The sequence below is a fragment of the Taeniopygia guttata genome, chromosome 7 (genome assembly GCF_048771995.1).
Source record: "Taeniopygia guttata chromosome 7, bTaeGut7.mat, whole genome shotgun sequence".
Classification (NCBI taxonomy): domain Eukaryota; kingdom Metazoa; phylum Chordata; class Aves; order Passeriformes; family Estrildidae; genus Taeniopygia; species Taeniopygia guttata.
In genome coordinates this window covers 15,867,796-15,884,224 of record NC_133032.1, presented here as the reverse complement: position 1 = coordinate 15,884,224, position 16,429 = coordinate 15,867,796, and the positions used below count along the sequence as shown (strand labels likewise).

Genomic DNA, 16,429 nt, shown 5'->3' with positions numbered 1-16,429 from the left:
TTATTCAGAGATGAGCACAAGTCACACAAAGCCAGGGTCCAAGTTTCAAAAGCAGTTAAATCAGGAGACTTCAGATCTCTGTAACTCCAGTGATGCTGCCAGGAAGAAATTGGACAACAGTGATTCATTCAGTCACTGTGCCTGTAGAAGCAGTAATTAGATGTTCTGTCAGAATTTCTGTGAACTTTTCCTATTAGTCTGTTAAGAATACATTTGAGGTTTTTGTGGTTGATTTTCTGTTTTGTTTGTTTTCTTTTTGTTGTTTGGTTTTTGGGTTTTTTTTTTTTTGGAGAGGGGTAGGTTGTCATTTTTGGTTTGGGTTGGGTGTTTTTTCCCCAGGGCTGACATGGATGCTTTTGTGTGCATGTGTGTGTATACACACAGAGAGATTTTCATTTAATTATTTGTGTTTTGAGACCCACTTTTCAAAGATGTCTTAGTCATTGCTGCCATCTCATAGAATAAAATTACTGCATAAAGGAAAATGTCATTTTGCTCAGTATACATTTTTTTTCTGGAAACTTTGAAAGTGGGAAATGAAAAAGAAAACCAAGGGAATCATGGTGCAGAACTTAGGTACTTTGAAAAGATGGAAAATAGGTGTGAGAGGGAGACATTTGTGTTCAGAAAAATGTTACTTAGTAATTTCTCTCTAGGCTGTTGTGTTTAGTTTTTGATAATTGCTACTCTTGTAGTCATTTTTTAACACACTTCAATTCTGCTAGAAGGCACCTCTAAAGTTTGTTTGCAGAACTGGAAGTATTAGGCTTTCTTCAAGCTGTATAATTAATGCCTTCTGGTTCTGCTGGATGAAATTTCTCAAAGCACTTTCATTTTCTGTGCACATAAACTTCTCTCTGTGTGTGCAAAACTTCCGTTTACATAGACAAGGCTGTAATTCTGTGCACAACTACTGTCCTGAACAGTCTCTTATTCTTAGGTGGTGCTGCCTTTTTGGTCTGTGGCAGCAAACTTGATTGCTTATGTTTGCAAACTTCACCAGCATCTCATCTATTCTCTAAGGATGCAAGGGGTTGTAAATAGGTTGGCTAAGCTACTGAAGCCTGGAGGAATGCTGTTATTTCGAGACTACGGGAGATATGACACAGCTCAACTTCGTTTTAAAGAAGGTAATTCCTGAATGTATTTGTATTTCACTGTTCATTTCAGCTGTTTCTGGAAACAAAACGTGACATGGCCTTTTTCATTACTGCTCTAATTTCTTAGGTCATTGCTTGTCAGAAAATTTTTATGTAAGAGGAGATGGAACCAGAGTGTATTTCTTTACCAAAGGTATGGAATGTTATAGTTCCATAGAATGGGTTGAGTGTTTCTCAAAGTGATTTGGATTATGACAGCTCATCTTAAAACATAAATTTAAAGAAGGTTTTATTTGATTTAAAAAAAATTCTCTGCTTTTAAAAAGCGCAAAGCTAACTGTTGTAAGAAAATAATTTCCTTTGTATGCACACTTGTTGCATTTGGGGTGCTGCAAGGTTGCTTACAGACATCACTGGATATTTCTCTTTAAGTATCCTGTGTGTAATTGTATGCTCAAATTTTATTATTTAAACATGCACATGACTTCTCTGTTGAAATTGAGGTAAACATGCTTGGAAGGAGATGGCATATGGCATCATATATGGCATAAAAGTCTGGATTGTTATTTTTCAGGGGAAGTAGCTTTATCTTGATAATGCATGGACAGTAACCAAATGGCATGCACTTGTTTACTCAACTGTAGCATCTTGAACCCTGTGAAGCAAGGGTGTATATGGATGCTGTAAGAAATAAATAATGTGGTTTGGGCCTCAACATAATGGTTTTTACTGCAGTATAAATCAAGAGCCATGAAAATGAATTTCTAACAAAAGCCTTATTACAGGCAGTGTCCTTTAGCTTTCAAATTGCAAAGCAGGTTTACTTCCATCTTTCATTGAACTAGAGGTTGGTAATTACTAAATTCTACAAATGACTTTTTTCTTTTTTAATTGCAATAATTCTTCATATGAAAAAATAGATGAGGTATGGAACATGTTCACCGTGGCTGGATTAACTGAAGTACAGAATTTAGTTGATCGGCGATTACAAGTAAACAGAAAGAAAAAAGTGAAAATGCAGCGAGTTTGGATACAAAGCAAGTTCCAGAAACCATTGCTATCTCTGCGTAATCCTGAAGAAAGCACCAAAAGGCGCCCTTGTAAATAATTGTACTCCAGAAATGCAGTACAAAATTGAACTTCAGAAACTGAAGCAAATTTAAGTATGTGTATTTGCAGTAAATGTTGTGTTAGCCACTGAAAAGTCTAAAAAAGTACAATAAATGTATTGAACTGAAAACCTTTCTCTGAATTTATTTTTTTTTTTTCTATATACATATGTGTGAGAAAAATCTGGGGGGAAATAAAGGCCATTTCTGACTTCTGCTTTATATGCAATAATCTTTTCATAACTGTGACCAGGTATTATTTTGCTCCCTTGAATATGAACAGTCAATAAGTATATATTTCATTTGTGCTGAAGTTCACAGTATGTAAAAAGCTTAGTCTGAAGCATAATTGTTTCAGAGATTTAGAGAAACAGATTATCTGTTCTCACTATTACTACTACTGCACTGTGTTAATTTCTGAGTCACATCCTTTTCAACCATTGTGTCTTACGACTGTATTTCCCCTTTGGAGGGAAATTTCTGGCTGCATAAATAATGAATACAAAAATATTATTTTTCTGATTTGCATGTAGCTATCATTTCACACTAACTGCATGTGATAGGTATACATATCAGATTACTCAGTGATTTTTGTCCTCCACTGTGACTGATTTATTATGCTGTCCCCACTTTTCATCTACATGCTCATAAGGAACATGCCAAATTCAAATACAATGCATTACATTTAAAGTGCTCTAGGTTGTAAATGGAATGTGTTTAATGTAGAAAACCATTACCAAAATGCCAAAACGGTTCTGAAACCAAGTAGTTAATATTGGGTAGTTGTCTGGATAAATACAAACATTATTTTTACGATATGTTAGATACGCTAGAGGGAGAAGCAAAAACAATAGTCCTAAATACATTTTATTAATAGTGTTATGGGGTAATGTAATCACAGTACTGAATGAATGGTAATTTACCTGGCAGCTGAGATATTTTTGTTGTTTACAAAAAGAAATTGCTTTCTTAGGGATTCTATATTAGAAAGAAAAAACGCAGTGTTTTTTCTTGACTGGGTGGGGATACAGTAAAGGACAGGACTAGTCCTGTCCTTTAGTACTTCAAATTCTTTTAAGAAGAAAAGTGAACTGCAAGCACTGTTTTCAAATGCAGAACATGATCCTGAGGCTGTTGAGCTCATATTTAAAGATTCCACTATGCCACTTTGCTATTTAAATGTAATTTTAAATCACTTTCCCACAAGGAGGAGAGAACAAGAAAAAGGTGAATTAATAAAATAAATCTCTATTTAAACAAGAGTGTAGGATGCATGTAATCTATAACATGTAGTTTTGAGTGCCATTAATACAGTGACACTCAAAGTCTCTTTTGTTACTTTTATTTTAGGCTGAAGGGTAAATATGTCACAGCTGATCTTTTTGCAAGTTGTTAGTTGCTAAGCTAAGGAGGACTGGTGGTCTTCTAGGAAGAAAACCCTAAATTATCCAAATGGGGATGCCAAATATCTTCATCCCCTTTAACCCAGATGTCTTTCAAGAATGAGGTGCAGTAAGGGGTCTGATCCTGCACTTTTGATATATTTGAAACTCCCATTAGAGGAAGATACTGTTTTATGAATTAAGAGGCTTAGGGTAGCTTTGGTTAGCAATAGCATTGCTGTAAACTGCAATAAAACTGGTAGTATAAATCAAAGGTTAAAACACAGCTGTGTTTCTTAAAGCTCTAAGAGATTGTAGCATCCTCATGGAAAATATAAATAAATGTCTCCTTATATTTTAAATATGTTGCTATTCTGTTTTATTAATTGTGACTTCTGAATACACATAGCTCTTAGCTAGCACAAATCATTTTCACTTGTAGAATTTTCCAGGGAAGTGATGATGATAAGTTCTTGAGCATTGTGTAGTCTTATTCATGTGTGTGATGTAAATTTTCCATTTGTAGAGGCTAACGTAATGTTTGCTTTGGCACTCATGAGGATATATTGATTCTGGAAAGATTTTAATATGCTATGTTGTTAGTTAAACAAAAGTGTGACATCACAAATAACAAACCCTGAATTTTGAATGGCCTTAAGCAAAATCAGCTGTTTCTCTTGCACAATTTACAGTGCAAGTATTGGCTGCCTCTTTTAAAATAATAGTGCCTGATTTGGAAGTGGTAAGATCAGCTACTATTTTTAGTTTCAGATTCATTGAAGGGGATATGGAAAAAGGCATCATTCCCAATAAGAACTTTTGAAACTTAGTAGCACTTTCTGTATTTTGGCTTTATGACATTTCAGTTTTCAAAAAGCTTAATCAAAAACACGTTTTTAAAACACTTTCAAATTATCTGTATTAAGCAGGAAGGACTACTGAAATAAAAGAAGAAAAAGAGATGCAGACATCTATATAGGAAAGGCAGTTTAAACCAGCTTATTGTTAATTAATTTCTGGAGGAAAGAAAAACTAATTTTACTAATTTTTTACTTTTGACATACAAAGTTGATTCTTTAATCAGATAAATCACTTAAATTAGTTTATACATATTCTATAAACACTAAACATTTTAATTTATAATTACAAATGTTCTTTCATTTTTGTAAATTTTTTTTTTGGTTGTTTCAAGCATGGCTTCCTAATGGAAATTAGAGAAAGGTAGTCTTGCTAGAAATGAGCTTCAGTTTCATTGGCCTTGGCTTGTTTTATGAACACCTTGTATTTTTTGCCCAGATGTACATGGGCAAAAAATACATGGTACCTACTGGTTTATGCCTTGCTTAGTTTTTAAGCAAGTGTGAGACAGTTAAAAAGTAAAGAAAATGACCAACTTTTTTTCCTACACTAATTTTGAAGTACCTAGTCAATAACAAGTGACTCATACAAAAAAAAAAAAAATTGCCTTTTTCTTAGTAAAACCAAGGCTAAGGAAAAGGCTTAGAATGTGACTTTTGCCACATTCACAAATCCACTGAATCTGAGGAGGACAGCCAAATGCAGGCGTGATGAGGAGGAACTGTAGGAACACTAGGGAAAAGTTTATTGTCTTGGAAACTGTAAAGCTAATCTGATTTTGCTAGTTTATAATGACAAAAAAGTTATAGTAAACAACCACAAAATTTGTATTAAACAATGGTGGAAATCACTTAGCATGAATTCTGCTACTTCATTTTCATTTGTGGTGTGAACTTTACTCACTGTTCCAGTGTTCTCTTTGATCTGTTGACATATGGTTTGCTTCCTCTTTTTCCTGTGTGTAGTGGACAGCTGAGCAGTTTCCTAAGGAGATATATACACAAATATTTGCAGTCAAGTTGGCTGGCTGAGTTATTGTTAGAATTTAAACAGGGGAGATTTTTTCCTTCTGTACAGATTGCTTTTTCTTTTTGCAATTAATTGTATAGATGCTAAATTATATATAGTGGTGATGACTGCATTTTTTAATAATTTCAAGTCAAGCGTCAGAGTATCATAGAATGGTTTGGGTTGGAAGAACCTTAAAGATCATCTAGTACCAACCCCTCTGCTGCAGGCAAGGACGCCTTCCACTAGACCAGGTTGCTCAAAGCTCCACCCAGCCTGTCCTTGAATAAGGGTGTATTGTCTATCATAACAGTCCATGTATAAGCCATTTCTTCTCCATAGAGCATCTTCATAATGGGTGGTTGAACAACCTTGGAAATGAAACATGTATACATGTTGCAAAAATATTAAACGCTGCTATTGTTAATAATAGTTCACTTTGCATTTCAGTATATGTATACTTCTCTCCATGTTTGGAACAAGGATTGGACATGAGGGTTTTTTTACATCAGTTATGTGCCAGTTCCCCTTCTCTTAAGAATCATCCAGAATTTGGACAAGGTAAGTCTCCTATAGGCAGTTGCACTTTGTATGTAGTCAGTAAGAGCTACACGGGTTGCCATGGGTGTCTTAGCAGGTTCTTCATCTACCTGTGCCTCCTGGCATGCAGGTCATGCCTGGACTGGGCTTTGAGCTGAGAAGGAAACTTCTTTGTTCAGTGACCATCCTTCACCTCTTGCTAGTACCAAGCAACTAAAAGGAGAATCTGCTTGATTTGAAAGCAAGAGAGGAGAAAGATGAAGATGCAGCTCAAAGGCAGGCAAGAGAGGGAGTGAGTGTTTCCTCTAGGAGCTAGGGTGAGATGCAGTCTTGGAGAGATTGACCAAGAAAAATGAGATGCACAATAGGGAACTGAGGAACAGCACACTGTGGATACAGTTTATGGAGAAGATTTGCAACAGGATACAGTGGGGCAGGGTGAGGACCTTGGGCCTAGAAATAAATGAAATTAAATTAATTTAATTATTTAAATTAAAAAATAGAGGGGGCAAGAAGAAGAAAGGGGACTATTTGTCACAAAAATAGGGTGAAATCTGGGTAAGCAAAGCAATTGGTATAAGGACTGGATGTAGAAAGACCTATCTTCAAAGATTTTATTCTCCCAAATGGTAATGTATTTCACATCTTAGTGAATATTACAGGCTTTCTCTTTCATCCATATGTGCACAATGCATTTCAATATATTAAAAAGATTGAATGTTTCATTTGTTATAGTTTGTATGTGCTATGCACATGTTTTCAACAGTGCAGGCAAGTGTGTGATACACCTGCTTTTGCTTTCTCCTTAGGGAACAATGTTTTTACCTTTTTTTCAAATAGAATCCTATAGTGACAGAAGCTACATTCCTATCCTCCTGGGAAGCAAATACCAGAGAATAACAGAAGTGTCTGTATCCTGATTGTGTGCAATCAAGGTAGAACAATTAAATTTACTCCATGTGTTCTGATGATGTCCCATTTAAATCAAGACAATATCTGCAGATTATTACTGTGAAGAGCCTCCCAATATCAGTTTCTGTTATACTTGCATCTGTTCGACAGAACTTATAATGAATTTGTATAAACTAGAAATAAAACTTTAAAAAAATAGCAGAACAGGCTTCATCTGGGATCACAGCAATTTAGAGATGGAATATGTTTTGTTATTTTAAAACACTGACGGTTGCAGAGGAGCGCTTATCCAAGAGACTGAAAATTTCGCTTATTTGAGGTATAATGTATGTCAAGTATATTAAAGCTAATATGCATGTTTTGAAGCTTTGTATACTTAATGTTAGCTAAAGCTGTCTTGTCAATTGCTGCTGTGAAATAGGAATTAGTAACTATTTTCAGGGGATATTTTATTGATCAGGTTGCTACAATTTTGAAGGGAACTCAAAAGATTAAGGAAGCATGTGAATTAGCTTAATAAGGCTAAAACCCACAGATGACATATACAATTTGATAAATAATTAGTTTAAGAATAATCCAGGCATTCCTGTGTTTTGATACTAAATAAAATTTAAAATTCATTTTAAAAACAGATTTGGTGTATACTCCTAGTTCTAAAAACAACCAAAATGTTAACATTTTTAAGTATGATGTAAAAATAGAGTGCTCTATAGCTGCTGCATAAGTCCAATGTATAGTCTTCTCTGTAGTGTGTCCTGATCAGCGAGAAGAAAAAGACGCATTAAAAATAGATAGTGAAGTTTTTTTCATGTCTCTAGGAATTTCCATATGAAAACAGCTTTGGGAATTGAATGATAGACAATGTGAGAATGGCATATAATCTTATGATTTAGTATTTAGAAGGTCTAATTTATACCTTTACATGATACAAAAAGCAAGATAAATTAGTCAAGTTGGCAGGCAAAAAACTTATATTGTATATATTTATCACCATGCCCTATTAAAGAAAGGAATCTAAATATTCACAAGGCTAAAAGATTGGTGAGTTACCAAAAACTGGTTATATTAGATTTTTCCATTTTCATTTTTATATGTGTGAATGGGAAATTTTGCATATTTACTGTTCGGGATTTTTAAATGCTTCAATTTAAAAAAACCAAAGAAGCAAAGAAATAACGATCCTAAAACCTTCCTCATTACCTTTTTTGAGATCCTAACATTGCTCAACATTCAGCTCAAAAGCAGAGCTGAAGAATGTGCCTGAATACAAAATGGGTCTAGTAGACACAGTTGCCAAATTAAGAAAAGATAGAAGGGGGAAAGGGAGAAAAATAGAGAACATAGTAATTGGCATGACAACATGTAGTCCTGTAGCAATCATACAGCACTTAGTATTTTATATGGAATGACAAATTCAGTACAGTTCCTGAGAGAGTGGGAGAGAGACACCAGTCTTGCCACACTTCTCTGTCAGTAAACTGGCATGTGGACAAGCCAAAGGCCAAAGAATGAAAGTAGTTGGTTTGCTATAAGAGTTACAATTAATTAATTATGCTCAGTTGAGAGCGGTTCTTTTGGATGGTTTCATCGCAAAGCCAGCACTCATTTTTTCTTTCTTTAGTGTCAGGCACACTCTAGCCTCCATTTCCTTCTGATATAACAAGTGATTTTTAAATGGAGGAGTGCATCTTTCAACTTGAATAAAAGGGTTGTTTTGCAGTGTAGCATTTAGCAGATGGACTTAGAGAATCCAAACCTACCGGTAGTCTTTTATTTTACACTAGGAAAGGCTTTGCCATTTTAAGTGGCTCTGTTTGCTACATCCCCTACTAAGCACAGTAGTCAGATGTTGTTCTGAGGAATCGGGCAGCTGAGCTTCCAATGACATTGATTACACACAACAGTGAGAGCATGAGAAAGAGTAGTGGGTGGAGAAGTGAAAAGGCAGTGTGAGGCATTTCAAGGAGGAGATCTTCACTCTGGCACTTGCATGTGGGTGACAATCCTTCAGAGAAACAGTTTTTACTCTGAAGTGGAGCTGAGTTGAATCTTCCATGCTCACTTCAGGTTTAATCTCCATTCCTGCAAACTACCAGTGCAGCCTGTAGTTAAATGTGCATTTACTTAAAATTAAAATAACAGTAGCAAGAGCTGCATTTTTAGCATGGAGCTCTGATTTCAGACAGAGAGATGCTGGCATGTTAATCCCTGGCATACACAGGTACAATTCTCAATGACAATGCTAATCCTGTTTACACATGGGCTGAGCTAAACCCAAAGATGACACACAATGCTTTTCAAAATGTTTCATTTAATCCCTTTTGAATTTTTGCAATTTAACGACCAGAGATGTTTGTGTTAAGAAAAGGTGATATGAAAGAGCTGACATTGTCTGTGACCATGACTTTCTCTGACATACAGATTACGACAGTCATTACCTTATTTTAGATAAAAATGTCACCTCTTTATTCAAGAGTAGAGTTAATTTTCTTCACAGTGGCTGGTATGGTGCTATGTTTTAGATTTGTGCCAAAAACAGTTAGGTTATATAGAGATGTTTTTGCTCTTGCTGAGCTGCACTTGCACAGTATCAAGGCCTTTTCTTCTTCTTGTATTGCTTCACCCATGAGAAGGCTGGGGTTGCAGGGGGATATGGGAGGGGACACATCACAGCTGACACCAATTGACCAAAGGGATGTAACAAACCATATAGTGTCATGCTCAGCATATAATTCTGAGGAAAACAGAAGAGAGGGAGGGATATTTGGAGTTACAGTTTTTGTCTTCCCAAGTCACCATTGCGTGTGCTGGGAGCCCTGGCTGTCCTGGAGACGGCTGAGCAGCTGCTGGCCCGTGGGAGGTGGTGAATGAATTAATTCTTTAGCTTTGATTGCATGCACAGCTTTTGCTTTACCTATTAAACTCTCCTTATTTCAACCCATAACTTCTCTTGCTTTTACCCTCATGAGTCTCCCCCACTCCACCAGAGTGAAGTGAGTGAGTGGTGCTTAGTTGCTGGCTGGGGTTAATCCATGATAGGACCTAATGCTACCTGCAAAGATAAAATTGCAAACATTAAAGTACAAAAATACTTTGTTTGCTACTCTTACTTTGTTTAAGGGCTGAAATTTGATTTACTCAGATATGCGTTTATATTTTTGTGTAGGATATTCAGAATTTTTTATCCTAATAAATTCTGTAGTGGGTAATAAGTTTTATGAAACTTAATAACCAACCAGATAAGCATGATAGACTAAGCTAAGTGATTTGTATATAAAATCCTTAAGACATGTTCGTATTTGTTGTCTCAAATACTTGAGAAAGTTACTGTAAGAAAGTATGCCTATTCTGAAACTTAAAAGACCTTTGAAGTTCAAAATAACAAAGTTTGTGAAGATAGGAAAAAAAAGCCCAATAAGTGGAAAAATGGCTTTTTAAAATCCATTGTCAGAAAATGAAAATGCATATTTATGCTTTCCTGTGTTTTTGCATTTCACAGACATTGTGTTATTTCATTACTGAAGACTTTGCACAATGGTATGTGATTCTAAGGAAATACCAGTAAAGCAATATAATCTAAACTTATATTATGCTTTGGGCTTCCTTTTTTTTCCAATTGTTCATTCTTCTTTTTCTAAATTAGTCAATCAGATTAAAAAAGAAAGCAAACATGATACTCTTCGGAAGTCACAGCTGAAGGTAATGCAGGCAAATACTAGCTAAGTGTTTTTCTCTGGTGGACTTTCCATTCCTATATGAGATCAAGAATACAGCAGTCTTATCTGGTGTGTTGCCAGCAAATTTTTGGTAGAGGTATGCTATATGTATGCTTGTGATACTTTATATAATTTTAAATTCTTGTTTCCAGCTACACTATCTTCTGATTTATCTTAATAACACTTTTTGAGACTCTCAAGTGGAGTGTAATAATTATTACTTGGATATTTTAAGTATACATTACGTAAGTATTAGTGGTTGTATTCATAAAGTGAATAAAAAAAAAGTTTAACATAAACATACATGTGTATCCACCTGTAACTACATGAACAATGACAATTTCAGGCCTCTTGGTTTTCATGCCCAGCTTATTTGGTGAGATCAGCAATGAACATGCAAACTTTCCCCAGGGTAGCCTAGAGCAACCTTTTCTATCTGTCCAAAAATTTGAGTGCTCTCTCTTTTAAAAACAAAACAAAGCAAAACCACAACAAAACAGTTATTGCCTAAGATAAGCCTAACAGGCTTAGATTATATATATACATACATGTACATATGTATATGTGTATGTGTAAAAGTAAAATGAGAACATAGAGAACATCAGTAGGCTGAGAGGTAGAGAAATGGAAATTGGATGGCATCCAAGTAAAGAAAGGTCCAGCCATAAGAAAAAAGAAATTCTTTAAACAGGCATTTAACACAAGGGAAGAGAGAAAGGTTATTCACTTAGTTTTTCCTTAAACAAATGGTTGTATGGAATGAGTAGTAAAAGGAAAGTTAATAAAGGTCTTTCTATTATTAATCTAGAAAAGCGTACAAGCCATAACTTTCACGTTTGGACTTTTGAAACACTTTTATGCAAGGGGCCTGCTGGGGATCTGCATTCTTCTGCAGTCAGTATGGATGCTGAGTCATCAGGAAAGCTGACCATTTGGTTTTTGGTTTCTAAATATAGAGGTGAACATTTAAAGCCCTAATCTGCTAACAGTGGACACTCGTATGCAGTGTTGGTGACACGAATGATTTAATTCTTAATAGGGTTGTATCAAAACCAAAGCTGTGCTTGTATGACATATACTCTTGAAGAACTATTGTTTCTATGACTAAAAAAATAAATTAAAATTTAAAAGTTATTAAAAGAAATATAGAAGAGCAACAAGCTTCAGGTTTTAGTAAGCATCAGAACCCTTTCATGGCAGCTTTTGTATCTTTGCTATATGCAGAGGAGGTGGAACAAGTAGACTTTGGGGGAGGGAACATAAGAGCAACTTGAATTAAGGAAGGAAGCTTAGATTAAGCCTTAGAAGAGGTGAATTATGACTCTTTGATTTGGGTTTTAGCTATTGTAATCAGGGAATAAGGAGATTGTGTGAGTCTGCCTGAAAATTGTCTGTTTGATAATAATATTATTGAATAATATTATCAGAGATTTATACTAACATCACCTTTGTAGCTGGTGTACTATACTGACATTCAGTACATAGATTGGTGTGGGTTTTTAAAATTTCTAATGAAGTTCTTCACACTTGGTTTGTTTGAAAACTTTGCTGAAGTAGGACCTATGACATTCAAAATGCTGTGACAGAATCAGAATTAACACAGGCATTTTCACTTTCACTTTAGATAAATTTGTACAATTCAGTATCATGCAGTAGGAGTTCATTCTTAAGAAAGCAAGCTGAACAGTGGTTCAGTGTTTTATTTTGACAGCATTCTGTGCCTTCTGCATAGATCCTAGCTGAAGAGATGCTGGCTGAGTGCTTTGCCACCTGAAAATGTGGGACAGGAGGGAGAAATCCTGCCTGGTCAGCAATACTATCAGTTTGGCTAAGTATGTACCAGACCTCAGCCGGTGACTCAGCCCTGGCTCTCTCTGCTCAAATCTGCTGCTGCAGCGTGTGCAGCACAGCTCCATCTCCCCATCCAGCTACCAAGGGCTTCAGGAAAGTGAGTCCTGCAACAAGCTGGGAGCTCCCGTGGGCATTGTTCTGGCCGGCCAGTATGGCCCAGGGGCGCTCCAGTGCCTGCCTCTGCTTTGAGTGAAGCACATGCTTATTTACATTGCTTGCAGTTCAAGTGGGCAAAACTCCTTGTAACTGAATTAAGGAAAGACTATTTAGTAAGTGGATGGCAGCAAAGAAAAGACTGTTTTGAGGAAAAACAGGTTTTTTATTTAAACTTTGTATCAAGCTTTCATCCCGAGTATGCACAGTAGGTTTCAAGAGCTATTTTTTTGTAGGTGAAATAGCTGGGAATGGAACTCTTTAACAGGATGTAAAAAACATGTAGCTATGTTAAGTGACAAAGCTCTGGCCATTGCATCCAACAAGCAGTGCTTTTGTACAGTGGCAGTTCATGTGCAGCTGATTTATCAGTCAAAAAACCAGCCGTTACCTTACTGTAGGATGTGAGCTTCAAAATGAGGCTGTGCCCTCGTTTTGTGTGAGAACTTAAAACAGGCAAAGTTTGAGGTGTTAAAAGTTAGTCGGCCATCCGTGAGTTACAAAGCCATGACAAGTTAGGAACTCATTAAATCTTGAAAATTGTTGAATTTTGTCACTTTCCTTCCACCTGGTGTAAGACTAAGATGATTTTACAACAAAAGAGGGTTTCTTGACAATATTATAGCAGCATGATGAGAAGAATCTTTTTTTGATTGAACTAGGGCAGAAGATTCTTCTGGCACTTGTGCTAAAAGGTCTGGCCCTAGCCATAACCATCTTCTGTGTTCCTCTCATGGAGTTTCTTAGCAGCATGTAGGTGGAGTCAACGTCTCTGGGCTCCAAAAGATATATGCCTAATATGTGACCTACAAATGTATTTTTTCTATCTGTGGTAGATATAAAGAAAACAGAAAGTCCTCGTTTATTCCACCAGTAGAAAAATCAGTAAATATTTATTATCCCATTTCCTAATGTTCTTTGGAGAAGATTGAATCCTTATTTCAATTATGCATGGTATGCTGAAGATACTCATTTGGGACTTTATTACTGGCTTCTATTGTAATTATCTTTACTTTGGGTGCTGTCTTTGCACAGACTGAAAACCATTATACATCTCTTTTTCTTAATTTAACTTTTTACTCTTATTTGTCTAAATTCTACCTACAACATTCCAAATATTAGTTATTTCACGTGTTCTACCATAAATATATAAAGGTGAGGCCTTGATACAATTGAAAAAATACACAATACAGCTGAGGTGGGACAGAGATATGGAATGAGTTTTTGATTATCTAAAATACAGGCACAATTCCAGCTTAAACTCTTAACATTGTGTGACCAGTTATTATGTCTTGTTTGAACCTTATGTGAAAAAAAACCCCATGGAAAATGCAAAATATTTACTGTGTTCACAAAACTGCTAGTGCTTCTTTTTCCAGTTTCACTCATCCCTGTCAGTTCTGACAATGCTGCCATGTGACTTGTGGTGAAATTAAATTCCCATAAAAACCTCAAGTTTGCGGTATAAAATATACTTGTGAATTTCTCTAATGAATGTGCTTCGCCACAAAGGGCCTAGAGCAGCTCACTGGTCAGTGACTATTATTATGCACAAATCAAGTCCCTCTTGTGGGAACACCTCTATTAGGATGCTTATAGTATAATATGACATGTTTTCTTTCATGTGATACCTAGGATGACCAATATTATGAGGGTTCTGACCTCAGGAATCAAGTAAAAGTTTCGCCATAGACTTCACTTAAGACAAAAGCTCATGATAAAGAAATTTCATAGTCAGATCTAGGACTGCTGTGCATACCTTTTCAGGGATCTGCTGACACTTTGATGAGTGTAATATCAAGAGTTGTTGAGCTCTTTTGGCAAAATGAAAAAGAAAGAAAAAATGCTGCAGTTTGAGTATATCTGTATGTTGCTGTGTTGTCAGACATGCTTTTAAAATAAGTTTTTAAGTTTTTATAAGAAATGCTTTAATAAAATGCTAATATGGAATGTTCTGTTCAGCAGTCACAGAAAAGAAACAGTCCAGAGTCTCTATCTGCTCAATACAGAAAAGGCCCATAACAGAAGCAGCAAAATTACTTAATATGAAGAATTTTGAAAAAGGAAACTAAGCTATTCTGCATTCTCATTTATTAGACAGGGAGAGGGAACTGAAGAGTAACCTTTAAGGAACTCAAATTGCACCTGAATAATTTGCATTTAGAAAGGATGTTCCTTTCATGTTCAGTCGGTTTATTGAATCCATGCTAGAGTCCTGTAAGTGCTACATAGGTTTTGCATCTCCAATATTTTGCCTAAATGAAAGACTAACCTTTGGAATCTGGCTTGGCTATATTACATTTATGTTTAGTCTAATAGAGGTGAAGAAAGTCATTGAAATGAATGGCACAAATTCTCTTGGTCCTTTGGAAGCAGCTTTAACAACAATCTCACTTGGATGTTCAGAGTGACAGGAATTAACATCATTCCTGTACATAGGAACATCCTTCTACTTGAAACAGCCTTCACAAATTCATGTTTCAGTAATCTACAAGGGCAGAGTGTGGTGCTGAGAGAGGAAAAGCTGAATATACTTTTAATTACTGTGAGAAATTAAAAAGAAGGCAAGAGCTTTGCGTGGTGAGCAAGTCTGCTTTCATTTTGATTCTACTAGTCTGCCATAAAGAAACTTCAAACAGTGCCTATTTTACTGAACAGAGATACTTTGAAAATTATTGTCTTAAGGAGCTGTGGGTTTGTGTGAATGTGGATAGAGGTAATTTTGTTCCTTTAGTGTACAGTATATGTTGACAGTAAATTCTTCCTGCAGACGGTGATTATAAGAAATTTTGCCTTGTGGGTTACACAAAATACTGTATTAGAAGTATAAGAGAAATTTTGCTTTTTATGTGGGACTTCTCAATAATACACCTATTTCAGTCTCCTTCTGTTTCAGCCTTTATGTGTAGATCTCTCAGGTATCTTGAACAGTCTTTGTGGACAAGATAGTATTTAACAAGGTGCTTGAGACTTGTAATATTTTGGAATTTGTTTGTGATTTTTATGCAAATGCAAAATCATATTGAAATCAGACAGGAAACTAATTTGTGAATTATACTCAGGAAGTGTTCTGTGGAAAAATACCCAAGTCAGTAACAGGGAATAGATATTTAATATACTCAGCAATAGATATATCAGATTGTAAGTAGCATTTTTGAGTTTATTCCTACCAGTGAGGATTTGTTTGTATTAAGGCAAGGGGATAGTTTGGTTCTCATCCTGAAAAACCAGAAAAAGCTAATGTCTTTGTGGACTCTGCACTCACACTGTCTTTAGGGGAACTTAGCAATAACAGTGCAATTGCTCTTTCAGCTGGAGTCTGGAATGTCCTGAGTTATTCTGAATGTGCATTAGCCTCAGTTATTGGCACCCTAGTCCCCAGATGGAATTTTTTCTTCTAGTCCTCTGCAGCATTCCTTGTCAAAAGGGCTACTCTTACCCTTTACCACGTGATGGTAGAAGGTTTAGAGTTTGGAATGACAGTACTGAAAAATGAAAACTTCTATAGAAGAAAAATCATAACTTTTTTTCAAAAAAATCCCTATGTAATCTTTGCTTTCATTTTGTTGAATCCCATGACAAGAAACTATCCAGTAAACAGTTTACTATTGCTAAATGTCAGGACTAAATAACAAGAGCCATGGATAAAATAACCACCATAATAAAGGTTGACTAAAGCCATACATAAACAAAGGCTTCTCAGACAACCTGGATATTTTGTACATGTCCCATCAGCAAAAAAAGGCATGGCATGGCTGCAATCCAGCTGCTAAACTGTAATTGGTTATGAACCTGTGTAA

At 35.8% G+C, this 16,429-nt stretch overlaps 1 protein-coding gene across 15 annotated transcripts in view; it reads left to right on the top strand.

Moving 5' to 3' along the window:
* METTL8 (methyltransferase 8, tRNA N3-cytidine) overlaps nt 1-16,429 on the top strand; it is a 56,550-nt gene that overhangs the window by 26,110 nt on the left and 14,011 nt on the right. For 8 of the 15 annotated variants that reach the window (XM_041717655.2, XM_072932241.1, XM_072932248.1 and 5 more), the window contains 3 exons: nt 1,024-1,130; nt 1,228-1,293; nt 2,021-2,340. In XM_041717655.2, coding sequence (XP_041573589.2) covers nt 1,024-1,130; nt 1,228-1,293; nt 2,021-2,208 — 361 coding nt within the window. In that variant the 3' untranslated portion in view covers nt 2,209-2,340. Of the gene's footprint in view, nt 1-940; nt 1,131-1,227; nt 1,294-2,020; nt 2,341-5,907; nt 6,019-6,806; nt 8,224-16,429 lie in introns of those variants that run through there. The other 7 variants (XR_012056981.1, XM_072932242.1, XR_012056982.1 and 4 more) reach the window with 6 other exon arrangements.